This window comes from Nesoenas mayeri (genome assembly GCF_963082525.1).
Source record: "Nesoenas mayeri genome assembly, chromosome: 3".
In the NCBI taxonomy this organism is placed as follows: domain Eukaryota; kingdom Metazoa; phylum Chordata; class Aves; order Columbiformes; family Columbidae; genus Nesoenas; species Nesoenas mayeri.
In genome coordinates, this window is record NC_137544.1 from 46675169 (window position 1) to 46699234 (window position 24066).

The following is a 24066-nucleotide window of genomic DNA, read 5'->3' on the forward strand; positions in this document are numbered from 1 at the left end:
CCGGCACTCAGCCCCGGAGCTCCGGCCTGCCCTCCTCCCTCGCCCCGGCGGCACCCGCGGCCAATGGGAGACCGCCTTCTTGGCCGCCCTGCCAATGGTGCCGCTCGGTGTTGCGGCAAGATGGCGGCGCCCAGGCGCCGCGGCGGGAGCGGGGTGTCGGCGAGCCGGCGGGCGTGAGGCGGCGGCGGGGAGCGGAGCGGGCCGGCATGCTGCGCGCCTCCCTCCGCCAGGTGAGTGGCGCCCGCCCGCCCTGCGAGCCGCCGCGGCGGCGGGATGGCGCGCCAAGGGGCGGGCTGGCGGCGGGGCGGGCTCGCCAAGGTGACCGGCGTGAGTGGGCCCGCCGCGGTGTCCCCTCACGTCCCCGCTCCCCGGGGCGGCGCGGCGGGGCCCGGAAAAGCCTTCCCGCCGTTTCGAAGCAGTAGCGGGGATCGCGCTTTAGCCCCTTGACGCCGCGGGCTCTGTCACCGGGCCGCCCTGATAGGGGAATGGATGTGCTTCCAGGTGTCGGCAGCCCTGAGGGACGGACATGTCACCCCCACCGAGCTCTGCCAGAGGTGCCTTTCCCTCATCAAAAGCACCAAGTTTCTCAACGCTTACATCACCGTGGCGGAAGAATCTGCTTTGAAGCAGGCTGAAGAATCGGAGGAAAGATACAGAAGAGGTATGTGCCAGGGACAGGACTTGGACTCAATGATCCTTGTGGGTCCCTTCCAATTCAGGACATTCTGTGATTCTGTGTTTGCTCCTGTTTGGTACTAGTCCATAAAAAGCTGTCATACAGGAGCTCTTCATCTTAGATGAAGCAACTTTGCTGTTTAAAGCAGGTGTATGTGCTGCTGGTTTAACTGTTAGGGGATGAGGATTGCGGCTGATGCTTCAGTTAGTCCATGCTCATGGGTCTATGTTTGGCACCCACTAGTGTATTCACTTAAAAAATCAAAGGCAAAATGTGGGCCAAACCAGGTGAGCACTGTGCATAAAATGGGCTCTGTGCTTCTTGACCTGCACAGCTGCTGGTTGCCTCTTCTTTCCCCCAGTTATTTTAAATCAGCAGCCAGCAGTTCCCATGCACAGGGAAATGCAGTGGGTCTTTTGCAGGCCTGTGGACAAACATCTGGCTCAGCCTATCAGGTTTTAAATTAAGAAAGCAGGTTCGTTGCAGTGATGAGCTGGTGAACAGAGCAGCATTAAATCCTGTCATCTGCAGAATTTAGAGGCTGACCATCCTCATTTTCCTTTGCAGTTCCTGGAAGACAGAAAAGGGAAATTTTCATCTAATAGGGTAATTTTTTGTCTTTCCTGGATGACACTTGCTGTCCTCTGACAGCTGAAGAAAATTGCCAGCCAGAGTATTTTGCTTCCTGATGTAGGCATTTTAAATTTATTTTTTGTGGATGGTGGCAAATCGATCACGTAGGGGAGACTTTCTCTACTTCAGTGATTTTTTTTATTTATTTTTTTTAAGATCATGTTTGCCGTTTATGTCAGGTAGGCAGAATTTATAGCTCCCAGCCTGGGAATGGAGTAGTTTTAGGCAGCACCTATGTCTGAAATAAGCATTACATGGTCACATTTGAAGAGGTAAGCACTCCTTTGGGATAGCTAACCTCTATGAAAGCAGCTGCCTGTCTTGCAGACTTAGACACATTGACAGAGCGGTTCTTTGCAGGTCCAGGTCTGGTCTGGGCAGAATGTTCCACACTAGAGTAAGAATGGAAGGTGATTCTTGCAAATATGCCTGACCACTATCAAATGCTAAGTGGCTAGCGTTTTTGTTTTCAATAAACACCCAAAGGGGCATGTAAAATAAATTGTAATTGATGAGAAGACTATACATATAGCACATTTTGCTTTAATCGCTGTTGTCTTTGCAATAATTCCCAATGCAGGTCAGCCGCTGGGTGTTTTAGATGGAATTCCTATTGCAGTAAAAGACAACTTTAATACAGCTGGCATTGAGACAACATGTGCATCAAACATGCTAAAAGGTACAGTAGAGCTTTTAACATAAAATCAGATCTCATTTTGGAGCTCTTGCTCTTTTCTTTAGGGGGATTATGGAATGGAGTCTTCCAGAAATCTAAATATTTTTAAAAAATGAGCTGAACTAATTTGCGAAAACATGTTTGCGTAAATTCTTCTGCCAAGCTTGTCTGGTATTATAGATACATCTTTTTTTTGTGTGTGTAAGCACGTTATCTCCTTTATTAATATAGTTACATGCTTTTAACAACACAATCTTTATTATAGGCCATATACTAAAATATAATTTTCTATAGTTCACATTTTCCTTTGTGTTACTTTTAGGTCTGCAGGAGGGCAGTCAGTGCCATTTGCTGCTGTTCTGTCTTGTTGACTTAAGTAATTTTTTACATATGGCTGTAGGAAGAGTAGACATTTTCTCTATATTCCTGATAGATGGACATGTTCTATAAGGTGTTTTAATTTTTTTGAAATTTCCCAAGCTCATTGTTTCTATTAACATGCCATTAGCAGAACCCGAATCTGATTATGGGGGTTTTTAATAGCAGAAGAAACAAAATGTGACTTTGCCATTTTAAAGTGTTATATTACTTGAGGTGCTTTTCCTTAAAGCGCATTCTCAGACCTGTTGTGATTGATGGCAATGTAGTGGCTGAGAGTATTAGGAATGATATTTTCCTTGTTCCCGTTGAAGGTGGGGGTGGAGAGACCCCTCTCAATATTCACAGAAGGAATTGGTTGCTACTTGGGATCTCATTTAAGTGTCATGGTTCTCATCCTAGTTTATGTAAGGTCTAAGTGGTCAAGGGTCTGATCACAGGATAGCCAGTTAGTATTTCAGCTGGTAGTGAACCATATGCTCCTTTATCTCATGGTAATGGGAGACTTCTAATTTTAGACAATTCCTGCAAATTGGCTGAATATAGTAATTTGCTACGCTTGTGGTAACTTGTTTATGTGAAGTTTTAGCTCCACACTCTAGAAATGTATAATCCATTACTCATGTTATCTTGAAGCAAAATTTTGGTGCTGTGAACCAACAATTCTTATGCACAAATAATGACAACTTTGAAGTGTTCAGAGTAGCTGCTTCTAAAAATCAACTGTGTCTAACCAGTCACGCTTAATTGTTCTGATTGTTTTCAGGTTATATTTCTCCTTACAATGCTACAGTAGTTCAGAAGTTACTGGATCAGGGAGCTTTGCTTTTAGGCAAAACAAACCTAGATGAATTTGCAATGGGGTGAGTGATGTTTATTATTTTTAATGTGTGATTGCACATCAAATAGAATACACACATTCTGTTCCAATCTACCTGTAATGCTTAACTCCTTTCTGTGAGATCAGAAAAGTATGAATACTTACCTGTGAAGAGTATACAGAGTTATATGAATTTCTACCTGAATATTTATACTGTTGTGTAAATGATATAAATGCTGACTTTTATGAACGTAGTGTCCAACTATAACTGTGTTTGAGGGGGAGGAAGCGATACAGCCTTTGCAGAAAGCCAAGGACAAGCAGACTTCTTCCAGATCAAGTCGTGTGTTAGTAGAATTGCTTACATTGCCAGTTAATTGCTGCCTTTTTCTCTCTCATTACTGGTGGTTTTTGCTGTTAGCTAATTATTATCATGCCCCCAATGGCAATCACTGTCTCTGCCAGTCAGCCACTGGAGTAATTTGGACGAGTACTTCCTGATTTGCTGCAAAGATGCTAATCTAGAGCAGCACTTTAAATTAGCTAAGCTAATGTTGGTGACTTTTTGTCAGGAACGCATTGGAAAATGCTCTCACAAATTGATTCTCCAGCAAATGGATGAAAGCAGCCAAGCTATAGCAGGGAACAGCATTCGGCTGTTAGGGATGGGAGTCTCTATCACTGCAGCTGCTGGGTCTGGAAAGGAATGTCTGGGACTTCAGTTACCTGTGAGAAACAATGAGTGTTGTGTTTTGGTTTTGTTTTTATTTTAGCTAAACCAAAAACAGAGGTTTGACTGGGAATTCACGTGGATGGAGTGGAAGTACTTTGACTGTATTGTTTGGATAAAGTAATTTCTGTGTCAAAGAGACACTCTTCAGAGGAAGAGTAGGGCAAAAGCATGAAAAAAACTGATTATGCAATGTTAAACTGGCCAAAGCTCACTAAAGCACAGGATTCTCTTTATAAAGCTTGTCGCACCCCGGCTTCTCATTTCTGGTCTGTGTGTTTGCCTGATCTCTTATGCTAGCAGCAACGCCGCTGCATCAGGGGAGCTGATCCAGCTTGATAGTAAAGATGTCTCAGTAAGGTTAATTTTCAACTGCGCACTCTGATGACTTGGCTGATGACCCTGGCACCCTGGAGCAAGGGGGAGCGTGAGGTGGAGATAGCAAGGAAGGAGGAAAGTACCCTGTGCCTTCACTCCTGGTGGCAGCTAACGCTTAGGTGATCACAGGCTGACTAAAACCAGTTTCTGAGAAGCCAGTCTAGTGCTCTGAACCAGCAAACTGTGGCCTCAGGAGAGGGCTACAGAGTGAGTAATAGTGTGTTATTTACAGAGAAGTGCTTGTTCCTGCTACTGCAAGGTTTTCCACATCCCCCCATCTGCCAGCAGCATGGTTTTCCACAAGACTGTGGTCGTCTTCTTTTGCGTGTTCCAAATGTGGGGTTAGGAGATCAGAAGACCTTTGTTTTGAAGGAGACATGCAACATTACTCTTAGGTTGCTTAAATTGGTTCTATGGTTACGTTCTTTTCAGAGGCATTAGCAGAAGTTAGAAAGAGGTACGAGTTCAGGTTCTGTGTCAGAAAGGGATGAAGATCTATAGACTTTAGTATTCTGCGTAACATTGAAGTTGACTGCACCAGGATTTACATACACCAGTCTTTTTGTGTTGAAATTGAATTTTTTAGGATGAAGGATAAGGAATTGGGTAAAAAAAAAAAACACTTGGTAAATGCAGTGTGTCATCTGTTACTTCTGTCTGTATTTGTCCTGTCTGACTGTCTTAGATCTGGGAGTACAGATGGGGTATTTGGACCAGTCAGAAATCCTTGGAGTTATTCAAAACAGTACAAGGAAAAATCTGTCCCAAAATCCCATTCTGAGGATGAAGAGTCTAACTGGGTAATAACGGGAGGGAGCTCAGGAGGCAGTGCGGCTGCTGTGTCATCTTTCACATGTTTTGCGTAAGAGGCTTTTTAATTTTTTTTTTAATTAAATGTCTCAAAATATGTTGCAAGGTTTTAATTTGATAATTTTTCTCTTAGTCTAGTTTGAAATGGGAGGGCTATTTGCACTGGCATGAAAGAATTTATTTCAGCATCCCTGGTTTATTCGTGGCATATCATGAAGCCAGAAGGAATCTGTGTAGGCAAATTCAGGCTCATTCATTTTAGAGTGTTATTCAGCATACTGATACGACCACTTTGGACTTCCTGAAATAAAATGGTGATGACAGTAAAGGAACAACAGTTTTATTGTTATTCTCATGTACTGTCTTAAAATTAAGATGGGGTTTGTGACATATCCTCTTCCTCAGTAAGTGCATTACACAAATATACCCTGAAAATGTAATTCAGTAAATGAGAAGATCCCTTAATTTATAACAGTATAGTAGTCTTTCCTCCCTGCTTTTTATAGCCGAGATATGTAATAAAACATAAGGTTGGGGTTCTAAAAGCTTTCAAATCCCTGTCTTAACAAAGGGATACACAAATACTTTCTACACAAATACTTACAAACCTTACAAACCTGTCTGTCGTTAGAAGTTAGAAGACAGTTTTAGCTTGGGGATTTTTTGTTTGTTTGCTTGTTTTGGGGGATTCTTTTTTATTTTTTTAAAAGGAATTTAAACAAGACAGATTTTTTTTTTTTTTTTTTTTTACAATTGTTATCCAACATGGAATATCAGCACACTATTTAACAAATCAGTTGTCTATACTATCTTCTCCATCCAACTGTTAAAAGAAATCTGATCCTTAAAACTTTACACCTTTCATTTTGTGCAGCTTTTAGAGCTACATAGTGAAGCACATTTTATAGAAGATTATTTCAGTTGTCTTCTTAACTGGAAGGTATTTAAGAATGCTCTTTAGTTACTTTGTCCTTGTTTACCCACAGAGTATATTATAAGTATCTATTTTATTGTTAAAATATTTTTTGCTGGTATTGATTAGAGCTTTTTAAAAAACCACATTTTTATATACAACCCCCAATTTATTTTATTATTTTTTAAATTATACCTTTCTTCATCAGGTTGCCCTTTGCTACTCAACATTTTACTGCTGTTGAAGCTGAACTCGGTGCAGCCATTCCCAAGGGCTGCTGGTCAGAATGGCCTGATTCTGATGGGGTCTGGCACCTTCCCTTAGGTTGGTGGGTGTGCTGAACTCCCAGTGTACGCTGCTCAGCACTTTGTCAGATCAGGGAGATTTTTTGTCCAGCTTTTTTATTGCCTATAAGTTATGGTATATCCACTCTGTTCGTTTCTTTCAAGCATCAGGAATGCTGCCAGTATTTGGCTTTTCAATTTGATATTGGGATGTACATAAATGCTACAAAATTGAGGATGTTTTATATCAACACAAAAGCTTTGAAAAAATTCCACTTCAGCAAAGTCAATTGAATTGTTTCAGTCATCTCAGAAACAAATGCCTATGGGAGAATTCACATACCCGTTTCAATAAAGATTATACCTCCTTCTGAAGTTTAATTTATTTTTGGCAAAGATTTGGATGAAGCTGTTTTATTTTTTAGATAGTGCTTGAGTTAAAATTATTAAAAACAAGAGAAGAGCAGGTTTCACTTCAATATGAATTTCCAATTCAATTACATTTTTTAAAATAAAAAATTCAGTTTAGAAAAAACAAGGTTTTGCCTGTGAAGGAACAAAAACAAAAAAAAAGAAGTCAACTTAAAAATAAACAAACACAAATAACTGTATTTTTAAAATGCACACAAGCTACTCTAAACTGAGAGTTCTGATGCAATGCTTTGTAGGTTTGAAAACAGGAAAATCATCTTAGACTTTGAAAAGTATGCCCTATTATTAGGAGGAAAAAGTGTGCTATGTTTCTGTTTATTTGCATATTTGAAAATGCTGCTTCATAGTCTATTGGCTACTGCATAAATAAGATATAAGTTTCTGAAAAACATACACTGAATCTTACGAGACATATCTTTTGGAGTCTACAGAACTGGAACAACAAACCAACAGAGAAGGCAGAAGTAGGTATTTAGACCATATTCGGATGGCCTAAATCCTGCCCGTTTACCTCTGCTTTGTGGAGAGAACTGGGCTCTCCTGATGACTAATTCAGAAGCCCCAGGATAAAGAAGAGAACAGATAAAAAATAGCAGACATAGGGAGCAGACTGAATTTTAGGCTATGTGATTATGACTTCTAATCTGGAAGAATTCATGTGTTTTTAAATCCATGCATCTTAAAGCCATACAGTTTTATTATTTTAAAATGTTCTGAATTATTTTACTAATGATGATCCTTTTGAAACCATAGAGCCTTAGGGTCAGACACGGGAGGATCTACCAGAAACCCTGCTGCTCACTGTGGTGTAGTAGGTTTAAAGCCAACATATGGACTGATCTCTCGCCATGGTCTCATTCCTCTAGTGAACTCCATGGATGTGCCAGGAATCCTCACCAGATGTGTGGATGATGCAGCAGTTGTGTTAGGTATTCCTATGTCTTTGTAAACAACATGCCTTTGTTTACAACATTGTCTCAAAACAAATTGAATTCTGGCTGCCCAGTGTACATTTTCCTGTTCTGTCATGTCATATTTCAGGTTCACTTGCTGGGCACGATCCTAAAGACTCCACCACAATTCAGGACAACTTTAAGCCATTTGAACTACCCAATTTGACTGATGTCAGCAAGCTCTCGATAGGCATTCCAAAGGTAACATTTAAATCCTGTCAACAGCTGTGGACAGGAACAGCAGATAGGACACGTAACCAACAAATATTTCTGTCTTGACCACCACCTCCTGGTCTCTCATGATCTGAAACAGTGAAGACAGTACAAGCAGCTTCTGGAAAAGAGTAGTATGTGCTCTGTTGCCTGTGCAGGCGATTTGGAGTGTGCATATGCTAATGCTTCATCTAAAACATTTTATCATCGTTGTGGGAAGCACTGTCAGGAAGTTCCAAGGGAAATGAGGAACTCTGTTCTCTCTGTTGGTCTTTCATCAGTCACTTGTATAACCTCAAACAAGTTGCTCTTAGTGCCTTCTCATACGGTGAGGTTAGTACTGCTTTGTGCAGTGCTTTGAGAGACTTGTCTGAACGGCACCATGTTAATATGAAGCAGAATTTTAAAGGCAGTTGAGTGGCACAAAGCGCTGTGATTCGCAGAGCTCTAATAGGGATTTAATCTTTAAATAGACAACTGTAATCTGACATATGCAATTCAATCATGTTGGTAACTCTAAGGATACTTGCAATTTAGGCACAATGTTTGGCACTTCAGCCTATTTTAAATTTAGTAAAGGCTCTGCTTTCAAAGAGACAATCTGAGTAATTTTTATTGGTTTGATTCTCAGTATTTGAACCTGTGCTAGAACAGGTATAACAAAAGATTTCATTTGGTGAAAAGAAATGTCCACTGACCAATTATTTAGGATCTGTGAAATGCAAAAATTGTGTGCCTAGAAAATTAACTACCTGCATACTGTTTAGATTTTGAGAAATATAAAATAGTGGTATTGGTGAATTATTCATATCCTTTAGACAGTTGTTTTCTACTGCTAAAGATTATCCTAAACAGATACATGCTTATATTAAACATGGGACATAGCTACTCAGAAATCAGACAGTATTATGACTCCGATATTGTGGGTTAGAACTTAAGGGAGTATCTTCAAAACTACCAAATTTTAATAGAATATCTTTAACTTCACTCTTAAACGGGAACTAAGCTTATCTAAGTCTTCTCCCAACCCCTTGATTGTAATTCTTCTTTGTTGGGCTGTGGTGTTTGTTTTAGTTTGCTGGTTGCCATTGATAGGCTGTGGCCATAATTTCTTTTTATCTTTCCTACTCACAGCAGCCCTAGTGTTAGGATTTAAACCTGAACTAGGTTTAATTGGGATTTTAGCCCATGAACTGCAGATCAGTGCAGTATGTTCTCCATGAATAGACAAATAAGTGGATAACTGGGCAATTTCTCCTTCAGAAGAAACTGCTGAAATTCCATGGTCTGCAATATGTGGGTTGATCCTACTGAGATGAACATGATATTCTTAAGAAGACTGAATCCTCTTAATTTAATACTGTTTGATTGTATAATATTTAGTAGATGCAAGAATCTTAATAAGTACTTGAAATTACATAGTGGTGAGGTAATAGTTTTGATGTATTTTAGCAAGGCGTATTTGCATTTTGGTGGGCATTAGAAGTAAACCAGTATGTAAAATCACTCCCCTTCTTGTTTTTCTCTAAGGAATATCATGCACCAGGGCTTTCTAGTGAAATTCTGGCTCTCTGGTCAAAGGCCGCTGACCTCTTTAAGAATGCAGGGGCTAAAGTAATTGAAGTGAGTCTACCACACACTCGTTACTCAATTGTCTGCTACCACGTGCTGTGCACAGCAGAAGTGGCATCAAATATGGCCAGGTTTGATGGACTGGAATACGGTAAGGCTTTTTAAAAAACTTTTTTCTCAGACAGTAGAAACCTTGCTGGATGCCATTAAAAAGTGTTGGTTTTAATATGCTTTCATGGTGGAATGTTTAGTGTTATTTCTCCCAGATAGAATAGAGTAAAAGCCCTGTCCAAATAACAGTGAGTAAATAAATACATATTTTAATATATTTCACTTCTAGACATGAGTGTCCGTGCTTAAAATCTGTTTAATATTTCTATAATAAGCCAGGGATAGTCTTCATTGGTTTTCCAGAACAGTAGCATGTCAGACTGCAGCAAACAGTGGCCCATTGTATTACTATATGTAACATTACATTATGTTGTTAAATCTTAAGGACTACAAAAAGTATTCCTTTCCAAATTGCTTTTTCTTTTCAGGACACCGTTCTGACATGAACAAGTCCACAGAAAGCATGTATGCTGCAACACGGCGAGAAGGCTTTAATGATGTTGTAAGAGGAAGAATTCTGTCAGGAAACTATTTCTTGCTAAAACAGTAAGCAGAACATCTTGAAACTCAAATTTGCCAAGTTAACAATTTTTTAAGAAATGGTGATTAATTGTTGCATCATGACATGAAAAAAATTGGCCTTACACTAATAGCTACTTGTATTGTTATTATTGCTTTATCTATATAATATCCAGTGAACTGTTACAAATGAATGAAAATGTTTTCTTAATAGTGAGTCTCCTGAATTAAATAAGTAAACCAACTTTTTTTTCCTTCCCCTACCAGAGTATTACTGGCATCCATTGATTAAATTAAGCAAAAATCTATCCTGTGTTATCACATTGAAGCCATTACTGTCCTGGTGTTAAAAGTTCTGTAGCTGTTAATCTCATTAAAGTTACATAGAAAAACTGCATGTGCATTCTAGTGAGGTCTTCTAGAGAAAGCCAGAAAACATGGCAATTAAATTAACTGTAGTTATCTGCCTCAGTATACAGGGAACCGAAGGCACTACAAAAGTACTGAACTGGTGTCTTTACAGAAGACAGATTTTTATCCAGCTCATGTAGAGAAGCTGGTACATGGATCAATTTGACTTTTTTTCCTTAGTTTTCAGTCCTTATCCAGCAATCCTCATTCATCTTAGTAGAAGTGCTGTTTTCCTCTGTCTTTATTCAGGTAGTAACAGATACATTAGTCCTGTAATCAGTCTCAAAGCAAGTGCACTACAGAGAGAGTTCTGTCAGTAAGAGTATTCATCAGATGTGGCTTCTAATTGCTCTTAGAGGCAGGAATGTTGTCAGTCAGTATCTAACAACCAGCATTTTATGGAATGCCGATATTTCTGCCAAGGGTGCTCCTTCTGGTTACAATGGTCCAGATCAGTTTTCGTAAGGCTGCTTTAAAATTCATGTAGTTCACTCTTCCGTGAAGGAATATACAGTTGGCTTCCATCAAGACTGAGCAGGAGAGTCCTGTTCCTGTCCACGGTGATTTACTTTTGAAGAACAGAACCCAGGGTTCAGAAAGCGTTCTTAGAATAAATAGCAGAGAAAAACCATCTGTGTCTCCTGCCAATGTTGCATATGAGAGATCATTTTTATCTTGCTTTTGAAATCTGGAAAATAACTAGGTTATTGTTGAGGAAGTTCTGTTTAATATTTTTATCAGTGATCTGGATGAGGTGATCAACTACACCCTCAGTAAGTTTGCAGACAGCACCAAGTTGAGTGGGAGTGTTGATCTGCTGGAGGGTAGGAAGGCTCTATAGAGGAATCTGGACCTGCTGGATTGTTGGACTGAGGCCGATTGCATGAGGTTTAACAAGGCCAAGTGCTGGATCCTGCACTTGGGTCACAACAACCCCAGGCAGCGCTACAGGCTCAGGGAAGAGTGGCTGGAAAGCTGCCTGGAGGAAAAGGACCTGGGGTGTTGATTGACATCCAGATGAATATGAGTCAGCAGTGTGCCCAGGTGGCCAGAAAGGCCAACAGCATCCTGGCTTGTATCAGGAATAGTGTGGCCAGCAGGACTAGGGAAGTGATTGTGCCACTGTACTCGGCACTGGTGAGGCTGCACCTTGAATAATGTGTTCAGTTTTGGGCCCCTCACTACAGGAGAGACATTGAGGTGCTGGAGAAAGTTCAGAGAAGGGCAACAAAGCTGGTTAGGGGCCTGGAGCACAAGTCTGATGAGGAACAGTGAGGGAAGTGGAGAAAAGGAGACTGAGGGGAGACCTGATCACTGTCTACAACTACCTGAAAGGAGGTTGTAGCATGGAGTGTGTTGGTCTCTTCTCCCACGTAGCAAGAGATAAGGACAAGAGGAAATGGCCTCAGGTTGTGCCAGGGGAGGTTCAGATTGGATATTAGAAAAAAAATTCTTCATGGAAAGGGTTGTCAGGCACTGGAACAGGCTGCCCAGGGAAGTGGTTCAGTCACCATCCTGGAGGTGTTTAAAAGATGTGCAGATGTAGCACTTAGGGACTTTCTGCAGTTAACAGCTAGAATGATTTCATAAATCTTTAGATTACTCTAACAAAGTGGCTTTTGGGCAGTTTCGGGTGTTTTATCTACAATACCCTGTTCCCCTTTTTTTTTTCTTTTTTTGACAGCTGTGGTTTTAGATAGCAATTACTTTTGAAACTGAACTTCTCTGAATGTAAGGATTCCACATTTACCAGTTCTGCATATGAAGTTACTAGGAAAAATACACATAAAGCTGACTACTTTGTTTCTGCTTCAGAATTGTGTAAAGACAGTTTTGAAATCCACAGAGCACATGTTTACATGAGGAAAAAAAAAGGATAGGGAAAGATAAGGTCTTCATAGTATTCGACAGAGAAGCATACTACAAACACATACATTGTTTCAAGTCCATTTGGAGTCCTCTGTAGATGATGGGGCTTTTTCGCATGCTTTAACTATCTTGTTGGATTGAATCCTAAATGATTAATGCCTCTTTTCCAGGCCTGTTTAGTTCTGTATTGTTTCTAGGCTTTGTTGTGCTGCCCTGCAGTGAAATTCAATACACAGTTTAGTTTCAGAATGGTCAGAAGTGTTGTTTTGATTTTTAGTTAATTATTGTAAACTAGGTTTTGTTTTCCCTTCACCTTTCTTTAGCAGTATGCCCTCATCTCTTCCTTCTCTGACAGCTTCATTGCTATGAGGCCATAAACACCATGTTTGATGACTAAGCTTCTGGTATATCAAAAACTCAAGTACCAGTGTTAGTCTTTTAACCAGAAGGAATACTGAGCTTGTCTGTTCTACAGAAACTAAGAAGTTCTGTATTTGGGGAATTAAAGTGTCAGGCTCTCATGCCTGTATTTCTTTCTAGGAACTATGAAGATTACTTTGTCAAGGCACAGAAAGTCAGACGGCTCATTGCCAATGACTTTGTGAAGGTTTTTGGGAGCGGTGTTGATATTTTACTCACTCCTACCACTCTGAGTGATGCAGCTCCATATACGGAATTCATCAAAGAAGACAATAGAACCCGCAGCGCACAAGATGACATCCTAACACAGGCTGCAAATATGGCTGGTGAGTAGGGGCAGGGATTTAACTACATTGTCCCCACCTAGTAATTTTTAACGTACATCCTTTCAGCTATTTGACCTCTTCTTTAGAAGGAAGATGTTTCACCCCTGTGTTGTTAAGTCTTACAATGATAACCAGATGTAAGGTTAGTTTATTGATTAAATGCTTTAAAATGGAAGACTAGATTTTAAAGTGGGGCACCTTGGAGCTGAGTGTGGGCTGCAGATAAGATGAATCCGTTCCAGAGACCAAAATCTCTAAGGAGAGTTGATTGTCTTTTCAGAGGATGCTGACTCCTTGAGTCACTCTAATTCATGTATTGTGATCGCCTAACAATATCCTTAGTTCATTGACTCAAATTATTTTAACTGGTCTTTTTCCACTACATAGGGTTTTTTCTGGTTCTCTTAGAATTATTATGAAAATTTCTCCAACTGGATTTGTTTAATAGTAAGTGTGCATTTGTATATCTTTTTTTCCTTCAGGACTGCCAGCCATAAATGTTCCTACAGCTCTGTCAGAGAGAGGCTTGCCAGTTGGGCTTCAGTTCATTGGACGTTCATTCCAGGAGAAGCAGCTTCTCACTGTAGCCAAATGGTTTGAAAAACAAGTAAAATTCCCAATGATCCAGCTAGAAGAAGTGAAGAGGCACGACCACGGTGTCTTTCAGCATCAGAAATCTGCTTCTTTTTCATAACATGGGACTTGCTAGTCAGCTAAAGCAAGAAAGCCCATGGGTTAGTCCGAAAATGGTCTACTGCAGTTAGTTCTCTTTTGCAGAAATAATAATCCATTTTAAGAAGACCAAATGCAGTAATTCAGGATGGAATCGCAGCAGCTTGCTACTGTGTAATTAAGGCAAAGTGAATCATTAAGTAAATATGTCTGGGTTATTAAAAATCCTTTCTAACTGATATTAAAAACACCAAGTTGAAATTATGTATCTTACGGCTGTGGAGCTGCTTTTTTCCATCTTTAGAGGGTGTGTAAGGTACCTGGCCCATTAAATAACTAACCTGGACTTTGGTGTGAAAACTGTGTGGCTGCCAGAGGGCTTAGTTTCCTTCTGGACCATAGACTTTTGTAATGGCAACAACCAGACAAGCTGTCATGGAACAAGGTATCAAGGATCTCTTCACCAGCAAGTAAATACAAAAGGAAATGGGAATAACATACAGATAGTTCATTAAAAAAAAAAGTCCCTACTTCTCACAAACTCATGCAGGAGGTGAAATAACCACCAGGTTTACAAATCATGCAGATTACTCTGGTTACATCCATTGTAAGAATGATGAATTCCAGATTTCTTCTGGGGAAAGATGCCTAGTAGACCTTGAGTAGTTATCTTCTTCCTTTGTCTCTGTTCTTTGTAATCAGCACTTAAAATGAATACTTATTAAGAAAGACAATATCTTCTTCAGTCTAACCCTCCCTAAGAGTAATACCACCTATTTCTTCATGGACAGTCATTCAACACAATAACTATTTGAAACAAATTTCTAGACCATGATGTTGGTAGACTGGAAGACCTACTAAACAACTCAACCTGTTGTGAATGTTGTTTCAATTTTTTGAAAGTTGAAAAAGTATGAAGGATTAAGTTCGTAGATTTGTTTTTGTATCAGATTCGCCTTCAGTCATAGTCTACAGTGTGTACACATCTAAAAAGTATAGGGTGGGGAAAACGATTGAGATGTAGTCTGATATAGTAACATACAGAATCTTCCTGAATTATGTCTTGTCTTGGACTGTACTGTCAGCTATATGTAAAAAAATCACCTTATTCCTAAAAATTGCAAATGAATTGGTGAATTTTCCACACCCCAAGGTGAGTTGTTCCAATACCTTTCCCACACGATAAAAATGGTATGCAATTAAAAATACCACATGACTAAAATTTAAAAAGTGAAATTAAATTTTAATATTAAAAATCAAGGTGCACCTTATTTCTAGTCTGATGCTATCTGCCTTTTTTTCATAGCACAGTCTTCAGCGAACTTGTTTTTTCTGTTAGTGGGCAATGATGAAGTGAGAGTCCTAACAGACTGTTTTCACCGTTGTCTCGTTCAGTGATTTTGAGATAAAATCGTGACTGTGGAGAGCATTCCTGGAGGGATGTGAAGAGCCTTGGAGTGTTACTCACAGAAGAAAACAGGCAGAGAATTGTGCTCTCCCTTGGAAATTAATTCTGGACTGACTTATGGCCCAGAGGAAAATGCCTGTTTATGCTTGGCAATCTTTCTCTTAAAACCTCCCCTGACGTTAAGGGGACTCTGATGGAAAAACTGGGTCAAGGCAAAGATCCCCACTCCGTGTTTCCCAGGGGTAGGTGAAGGGGAACCGTTCTTACACTGGCACTGATTTTTTTTTAAAGCAGTGCTCAGATTCCAGTCTCCAGCATCTAAACGAGCATTCAGATGATCAGAGCAGCTGGCTGTTCTGACGTGGGCCCTTCAGAGTTTCTTCTGTTGGTAGATTTCTGAATGCAGAATAACTATGCAGTGAAATACACAGTAAAGAAGGTACAAACCAGATAAACGGACATCCATTCTGCAACTCTCAATAGCATGGCATTTATGTTAGTAGTTGAGACCCATCTTTGAATTAAAGGTTGTAAAGGCTCAAACACAAAACTCCTGGGCAGATACTGAAATTTCTGGGCTATGATATTAAAGGCACCCCAACGAGGCTTCTGCCCTGCTGCCACTCCCAGCTGTTTGGCATTTTTGGGAACCACATACCTGATTTTCTTTCTGCCCTTCCCAACCTGATGCTGGAATTTCACCAAGCCAGAGGTGAGAGCTTGGGAACCAGCACAGTTGAGCAGCTTCAGGATGTAAGCAAGAGTTCCTCAAGTTTTGCAAGAGGATATTTAAGAGACTTTTTCTGTCTTCATATTAGAAAACCATTTCCAAGTAGTTGACTCAGGGCCCCTCAGCAGTTCCTGAAGTAGATTAACACCCCAGCTTACCTGTAGATATAGTGGTTGTGAGGGGTATGTGTGAGCAGCGCTCTGTGCAGCTGCTACTAGTGCCAAGTCATGGCTCCAGAGTTAAAAACAGTAAAGTTTCTATGGTGGATAATTAGACTCTCAAAAACCCTTGTTAAAGAAGTAGAGAAATCCAGGGAGCTGGAAGGGTGTTAAAAAAAACCAACAAAAAACAAAACCCTGCCTATGCAAACATTTTGTACAGCTGCCTCAAAAAACAATTTACTGAAATGACAGAGTTGGAAGTTTTATGGCATCGCAGTAGGGCCACAGCAGGGGTAGGGGTAACCTTAGCACACAGCAAACCCAGGTAATTCCAGTGTTTCCTGAAGGAAACAAAAGCTAGAGCTTTAGCAAACAAGCAATCTACTTAAATGTTTGGGAGTGAAAAGTTTTTTCTTCAGATAATGAGAAACTGTAAGGACATTGTATTGTGCAAAAGTTACTTTTGAAAATAAAATTGTTAAGAGCTTTTGCTGTAAGGTTTATAGGTACAACTTCAATTTGATGTTGCAGTCTATGGAGTATCTATGTACGTGTTTTTCCCTCACCCTCCTTAACAGACTCATGGTAAGAAATTCGGAGGAAAATTTACCCCGGCTGCTGCAACTTCTCTGTTCCCCCATTTCTTGGTTTTCAGGCCTTGGACACTCAGTAGTTACTATGACTTCATTGTAGCTTCCCCTTACATAGTGCCAGTCACTTCTCCATCACTTTTATGATTCACCTAGGAACTGATCTGTCTGAAAATCTGCACTGGGGAATGAGCTTTTTACCATCCCTGGGGTGTCCTAGGGCCCTTCCTTTAGCTCTGCCCCTCAGAACACTGAGAGCAATACCACTGGACTCCCATGCAGGAGATGGACAACTGAGAAAGGATGAAGAGCTTCTGCACAGTGTGTCTAAAAATCACTGCTCAGGTTACACAGCAGTCGTGCTTCATGTTAAACTAGTGCCCACAATGCCAACAGAGAGGGCAGGGAAATAAGCAAAAGAAGTCAGAGTAGCAAAAAAGGTTACCTAAGTTTGTTATTTTTCACTATGTCTCTCAACTAACAAGGAAGGTATCCAGTTGCAGGAATGTTAGCGGCAGGAAATGAAAACACCATCATTTTAATTAGCTTACCACACCTTTGCTTGACTAGTGTCCAGGTGCAATTAAGGGATTCCAAGCCAACCATTTCTTTTGTAAACATTTTCTTTTTCCCACCCAGCATGAGCATCCCCCGTGCTCACTGTTGAGCAGCGATAAAAGGTGTCTGTAGCTCAGCGGTGCAGGGCATCCAGAGGAAGCAGCAGGGACCCAGCCAGGCAGCTTTGCCTGCAGTTTTATAGCCCAGGCTGCAGTCTGATACCCCTACAATAAAGGTCTAAGTGTTGTTGAGAGTCGCAAGCAAATGCTGAGGCACAATCTGTGCTGAAATTGACTTCAAAGTGCTGGGAACTGAAATTTGTTAAGCTAGAGAGGGAGCGGACAGGTTTGCGTGGCCTGCCTCACCGTGCTGCTCGTGGTGTGTGATGGACAGGTTGTTGTCACATGTGCCAGCTCAGACACCTTGGATGGCAATGGCGACTCCTGGGTTAGATTCCTCTCCTTGGGGGAGGATGCATGGTGGTGGAGAGAAGAAGCCCTTGGAGTTATAGGGCAGAGGAAAGACTGGCTGAAAGGCTGCTGCAGGTGGGTGTGAGAGATGCAGCCATACGGGAGCAGAAGCAGAGGTGGGGAGGTAGTGACTACTGGCCAGGCACCCCCCAGCACTGCACTGTGACCTGGGGCAGCTGCTGGGCTGCAACTGCCGTTTGCCAACACTAATCCCAACAGGGAGACAAGCTCCTGCACTGCAGTGTATGGAGTAAAAGCACTAGGCACTTGGTTGTGCCACCCGAGAAGGGATGTTTCAGCTTGAGAAGACACACAGAGAAGCACAGAAAGGTTGCCTAGGCAAGCTGTGAAACACCAGGAGGTAGAAAACACACGGAAGAGGGAAAGGATTAAGTGTCATAGGAACAGGTAACAAATTTGAGAAGCCAGAGACTAAGGTGAGGAAGGCTGAAGAGAGAAAGGACATGAGGATGAGGAAGCAGAAGTATTTTGGTGAAGGAGGGGCCCCAACTCTACGTTCCTAAGTTTAATTCTTTGAAGGTGGGTACCTTTGTGAATTCTACCTCTCTGAAATAGTCTGCTTGATTTAGTTTAAGACTGGAGTCTTTAAGACTTGCATTTGCAAACTCTTAGTCCAAAAGTGAGTGCTGTTCAGGCACACATAATGCCTGGCACAGATAAGCATAATATATGCTTAACAAAAATCAAAATGAAAACATGTCCTTAACTAAATACTTCAGGAAGCCTAGGATCACAGTGCAAAAGGGACCTTGTGGGCTTGACTTCTTTTTGTAGGTAACTATTTCATACAGTCATTTCCATACATTTATTAAAACCTATCTAAAGAGTATTTTGTTTTCTTCCTCCTATGAGTATTGTAGAACCTTTTGTTAGGAACTTTGATCACAGTCAAGCCCCACACACCTATTTGCTCAAGGCAACATTGTTCTTTTGTTTAAATATGCCTTCTCACTCCTTGTGTTTAATTCACACTTGTATTTATAGAGCACAGCTGCATTCTTTCTTAGCCTTTATTCTGCTAGAACGAGTAAGTGAAGTTCATCCAGTTTACTCCCGTATATTACAAGTGCCCAATGCTAATCCCTGTAGCCATTCAATGCACCTGCTCCAGCTGAATTCATCTGTCTTCCAACATGGATGACGAATATTGTAAAGACAACTCCAGGTGCAGATTTACGAGGACAACAGCATTAATATTTCCCCATCACTCTTGAAAAATTCTTCCTCAGAACACTCTGGAATCGCACTTGTCTTTTACTCATCCACATTACACCACACCAATAGTTCAAAGACAATAGATGATTAACCAATGCACTAAGGGCTTTCTGTGCCTCCATTGCTTTCAGCAGATAAGCATTTCTGGTATGAGCTGAGAGCTCATTGTTAAGCCTCCAGGTTCGTGACCCTGCACTCCTCCTTGTTACTGCTATTCAAATTATTGGTGTTTTCCAGTTTTTCCTGTAGAGTCCTACTGCACCGTTTTGACAGTAACTCCCAGTTTCACGTCACCAGAAACAAAGAATGTGTCCTTCAAACAACTTTACATATCACCACAACTTTAACCTCAGTGCAAACATTGTCCAAGCCATTGTTGCCAATGGACTTACAGGACAATAAAATCCAGTTTCTCTTGTGTGGCCTCTCTAAGTGTCACCTGTGTCCTGGTGAATTGTGATGATGCACTGCCTGTTGACAACAGCTGGATACAGGCTGAGGAGCTGCAGCCACCCTTAACAAAACCTTGGGGTTTTGGTCCTCGCTCTGTTGCATAATTGGCTTGCTTTGAAGGCTGAAGGCAAACAGAGCCCCATTGCGATAAATGCTGTGCAAGGATACCAAGAAAAGAACCTGCCCCTCAAAAGAGCTTGCATCTATTGTGCATCTATCCACACACTCTCATAAAAAGAACAACAAAAAACCCCACTCTGGGATAATAAGCTTTTGTGAACAAGAGCTGCCTTTTTGCTTTGTATCCACAGCACTGGAAACATAAGAGCCTGAATGATCCGCTCTCAATTGTGAACAATGGAAACACGCTGAATCACTAAAACCAAAGCTTCAATAGGCAAAATGCAGCCTTGTCACTAAGACAAACTGCTAATAGCAACAATGAGGCTTGGAACAGCTTGTATGGAGCTAAACTGGCTCTCATACTTCAGTTGAAGTTCATCCAAAGTTGAACAGGGAAGTCTCCAAATGGTCACTGCAACTGGGACTAGAAGGAAAGGCCATTATGTTACTTACTTGTTTATACACCAAGTGTGGAATTTTGTTTAATGCTTAAAATTCAGACTTACACCCACAGAAGTCAACAGGATAAGCCATGAAGCAAAATGGCATCACTTAAAAAGGGAAGATGTTACTACCTTTTAGACATTGTAGTGATAGCACTCTGGCAGTTATTCACCGAAAAAATGGGGGAAAGGCACAATTGTGTTGCAAAGTTTGTGCTGTGCTTTTTTCATACAGCATGTAAAACAATGCCATTTATTTTATAGAAGAAAACATCTAAATTCACAGTATTTAAACAGCTGAGCAACAAAACCCTGCATTGCAGTCCCAGTCAGGAATGCAACCGGCAGGGGTATGGATGCCCCCATCGGTGAACTGAGCTGTCAGCTACACTTCATTCTGGGTCTTCCATTTCGGGTCGTATTTGTGCCAGTCCCCCGTGCTACACAACCATGCTGACAATGCAGACTTTGCCGACACAGCCTGGGTCAGGGAGAGCACAAAATGCCTCAAAAAGACCTCCAGGGAGAGGCATCAGCTCTGAGTCAATCTGCCCGCTTCCAGGAACACGAGCTTGCCTGCTGTGCAAATGAGCAGTGGCAGGAAGGTGCTGGGCTCCATCAGCTTGGTCACACAAGTCAGAAAAGATATTTAGGAGGAAAAGCTGTTACCAAGAGGACTGCCCACTATACCATGGCAAAGACATGAGGACAGACCTGGTGCCTTGCCAGCAGTGTTGATCCATAAAAGCTAATAACAAGTTTAAGAGAGGAGCATTCTCAGGACTTTAAAATAGATCTGTACCTACAGTTTTCAAGCATAGTGATGATAATAATTATTAGGCTTCATAGCTTCCAAGGACTCAATGATAAATTTGTGTTTCTTCATTTCCCACCCCAGCCTTGAATCTTGAATCAATCACAAGGTTCAAAACACCCATAGTAGCACACACACAGTCAGTGTGAGGAAGATACAAAAACCAAAAGGGCTTTGTGAAACACTGACTGTGCCTTTGAGGTGATAATACATCCCAGGGCATGAGGTCTGCCCTGGGCAATGTGCCTAAACATCTTCAGGGAGAGACAAGGACTCAGCTCTGCTCATGCCTGTTTGGTTTGGGACTTAAAGCATCCAGTTGACAGAATCACCCTCAAAGCCAAAAAAACCCATTCACTCTGTGTTGTAGCCAACGCTGCTGTACACCTTTGCCATGAGACCTTCTCACCTGAGGGCAGCCCAGCAGGACCACAGCACATCCTGGCAAAAGCGACTCCCTCACACAGCAAGCAGAGGCCATACTGATCTTTAGCCAAAGGGAGAGGAGATTACACCTCCTAGTATCTCTCCCAGGGGAGGAACTCAGTGAAACACACTATTCTTAGACAAAAATACTCTTTGTTTTGTCCCCAGGATATTTACTGAGACATTGCAGGTGCTAAGTGCATTTCTACCACCTGGTATGTTTTTCTTGAAAATCAGATTCCCCCTTTCTAGTATATGCTACAAGAGGAAATGATGGTGGAGAGGAATTGGTAGTATGCCTTCAAAAATGAGGGGAGACAAAATACCAAAGAACATTATTTTTGCAAGCAAGCCAGCAAAATATTATAGCGCATTTGCTCTTCAAGCACAGTTACATTTGGAAACAGCCCAACGAAAGGGAGTTGTGTTGTTCCAGTTCCATCATCTCAGCGAGATGGAATTGGAGTGCTGAAGGATTAGGACTTGATGTAGCATGCTTTGAACCTGGTGAAAAACAGACTTCAGCTGAACCTGCACTGAACTAGCACCCCAACAGAAAATAAAGAACATAATCATTTCCCTTTCTTCTTTAAAAGTGGGATCGTAAGACAAGTTATGGCATAGGGGAGCTTCAGGGAACCATTGCTCTTGTCTGTGCAGCCGTTGCGCTTTTCACGTAGAGCATTTCTGACTCCCGCTCTTCCAGTCTGACATGTCATTGCTACTAAATTTATTCAGTTTTAGAACAAGATTTCCTAATGAATTTGACTAATAAACATGGAATTCATTGATAGACCAGAGATGGTGGAGGAAACCTTTCAAAAATGAGAAGAAAAATGATTGTACTTGCTGCAAATGGAATGAATGTGCTGTTGTCAAGAAGAGACATCAGTAAACAATAGTAATGTGCATGCTTGTCTAACAAAGGTGTCCAAAACTTCCTTCTCCTGCCATTCTTCACTATGAGAGCACAGACATTCCCTAAACCGTTGCCTGTGGCTTTTGTGAACAAACTCACTAAACAAACATCATGTTTCCATACAGTCTAGTATTACCAGAGTGAATGTGCTATTGAATTAACAACACTTTGAAGCCATTTTAGAGCATATTTCAATCTTATTTAAGCTATGATAATTTAACTCATGTCAAACTCCAGTTCTTGTAGTCAGAAATTGCTGTTATTTCCTTAAATATCAGTTAGCACAGAGGATGGATGTGGGACAGGGAGACTAAATACTGCTTAATTATTCTGTTATCTTTTCTATTTTTAAGTATTTTTTTCAAGGACCTGCTGCAAGCACTAACCTTTATCTGCAATTGCCATTAAGGAACACTTGCAAGAAACAGTCCTGAAAAATTATGAACCTTCCGAACATGAAGATGAAATCTGAAAATGAGTTTCATTATTCATGAATAGCCTTTGGAGACATCTGTTTCTGTAAGGCTGACATGGTCAGGTCCCTACCCATATGGCACTTTTATAACAACCATTATATTTTTCAATATATTAATCTCTACCAGTAGGTAGGAGGCACTTGTTTTCTCTGCTTTACTGAGGAAGAGCAGCTGCACAGAGAAACTGAAGATATCATTTTCAAACTGGCCTTTTTTCAGAACTGTATTAGCTCTGTACTTCTGGCACCCCTTCTGAAAACTTGAGCAGCCATCAGACTTGAGGTTGCCTTCCAGGACCCTGATGAAACAGTACAAGGACAAGACCAGTATTCAAAGACCACACTTGCACCACTTTGTGATAAGTATTTTTTCTTACCATCCTGCTGAAGCATGCCATATTTACTTTAGCATGCTGTAGTGATTTTCCATCACTTCTATTTTCTACACAAGTGTCAAGTATCATCCAAGAAAAAAAGTCACTCTTTATCTCTAAATATGTGAAAGCAACATTATTTTTTATCAATCACCTTTTGCAATAACATTACAAAGCTCTCAGGTTAGTTTGATGGGGACTAGTTTTCTATCAGTCTGTTGACTATTGACATTGTATAGAATCACAGAATCATTTTGGTTGGAAGAGACCCTTAAGTTCATCAAGTCCAACCATAACCTAAATCTAACATTAAACCATGACCCTAAGAACCTATATGAATCTATAAGAACCTAAGAATCTATACGTCTTTTGAACACTACCAGGGATGGTAACTCCACCACCTCCCCAGGCAGCCTGTTCCAGTGCCTGACAACCCTTTCTGTGAAGAAATGTTTCCTAATATCCAATCTGAACCTTCCCAGGCAAAACTTTAGGCCATTTCCTCTTGTCCTATCACTTGCTACGTGGGAGAAGAGACCAGCACCCTCCATGCTACAACCTCCTTTCAGGTAGTTGAAGACAGTGATAAGGTCTCCCCTCAGCCTCCTTTTCTCCAGGCTGAACAGCCCCAGTTCCCTCAGCTGCTCCTCATAAAACTTGTGCTCCAGGCCCCTCACCAGCCTTGTCACCCTCCTCTTGTATATTGTTTTCAAAGTGTTACCAGCTCAGTCACCCCAACACAGTTTCTATTATTTTTCCTGTAACTAAGACCCAGCAGACTTTTGTTTGGCTATGTTCACGGAAATGCTCACAGGTTTAACATATGAGCTTCCTCCTCTCCTTCCTTGGGGCTTCCCCATGGCCACCCCAACACCTTCCCCTGCCTCTCCCCCATCCTCAAGTTTCCTAGAGGGAAGTTAAGCATATTCAAATGTTTAGCTGCAATTTAGCATTCTCCTAAATTATTACCAAAGGGGAAGATATCAAAACAGGTCTATAATATCCCTAGTTTGTATCTATAAATATCTTTAAGTCCTTTCTCTGCTGTTAGTGACAAAGCTTTCATTTCACCAGTGGCAGCAGTGGGGGA

The 24066-nt window shown here is 41.1% G+C and overlaps 1 protein-coding gene across 1 annotated transcript; it reads left to right on the plus strand.

Annotated features, from left to right (window-relative positions):
• The first annotated feature begins 108 nt into the window (after positions 1-108).
• On the plus strand, positions 109-14064 carry QRSL1 (glutaminyl-tRNA amidotransferase subunit QRSL1). The gene is made up of 11 exons (XM_080342908.1): positions 109-230; positions 502-661; positions 1890-1988; positions 3130-3226; positions 4977-5153; positions 7484-7659; positions 7772-7884; positions 9427-9619; positions 10008-10125; positions 12919-13124; positions 13607-14064. Exons 1-11 carry the CDS (start codon positions 207-209, stop codon positions 13816-13818), a joined length of 1575 nt encoding a protein of 524 aa, XP_080199034.1. The 5' UTR covers positions 109-206; the 3' UTR covers positions 13819-14064.
• The last annotated feature ends 10002 nt before the right edge of the window (positions 14065-24066 follow it).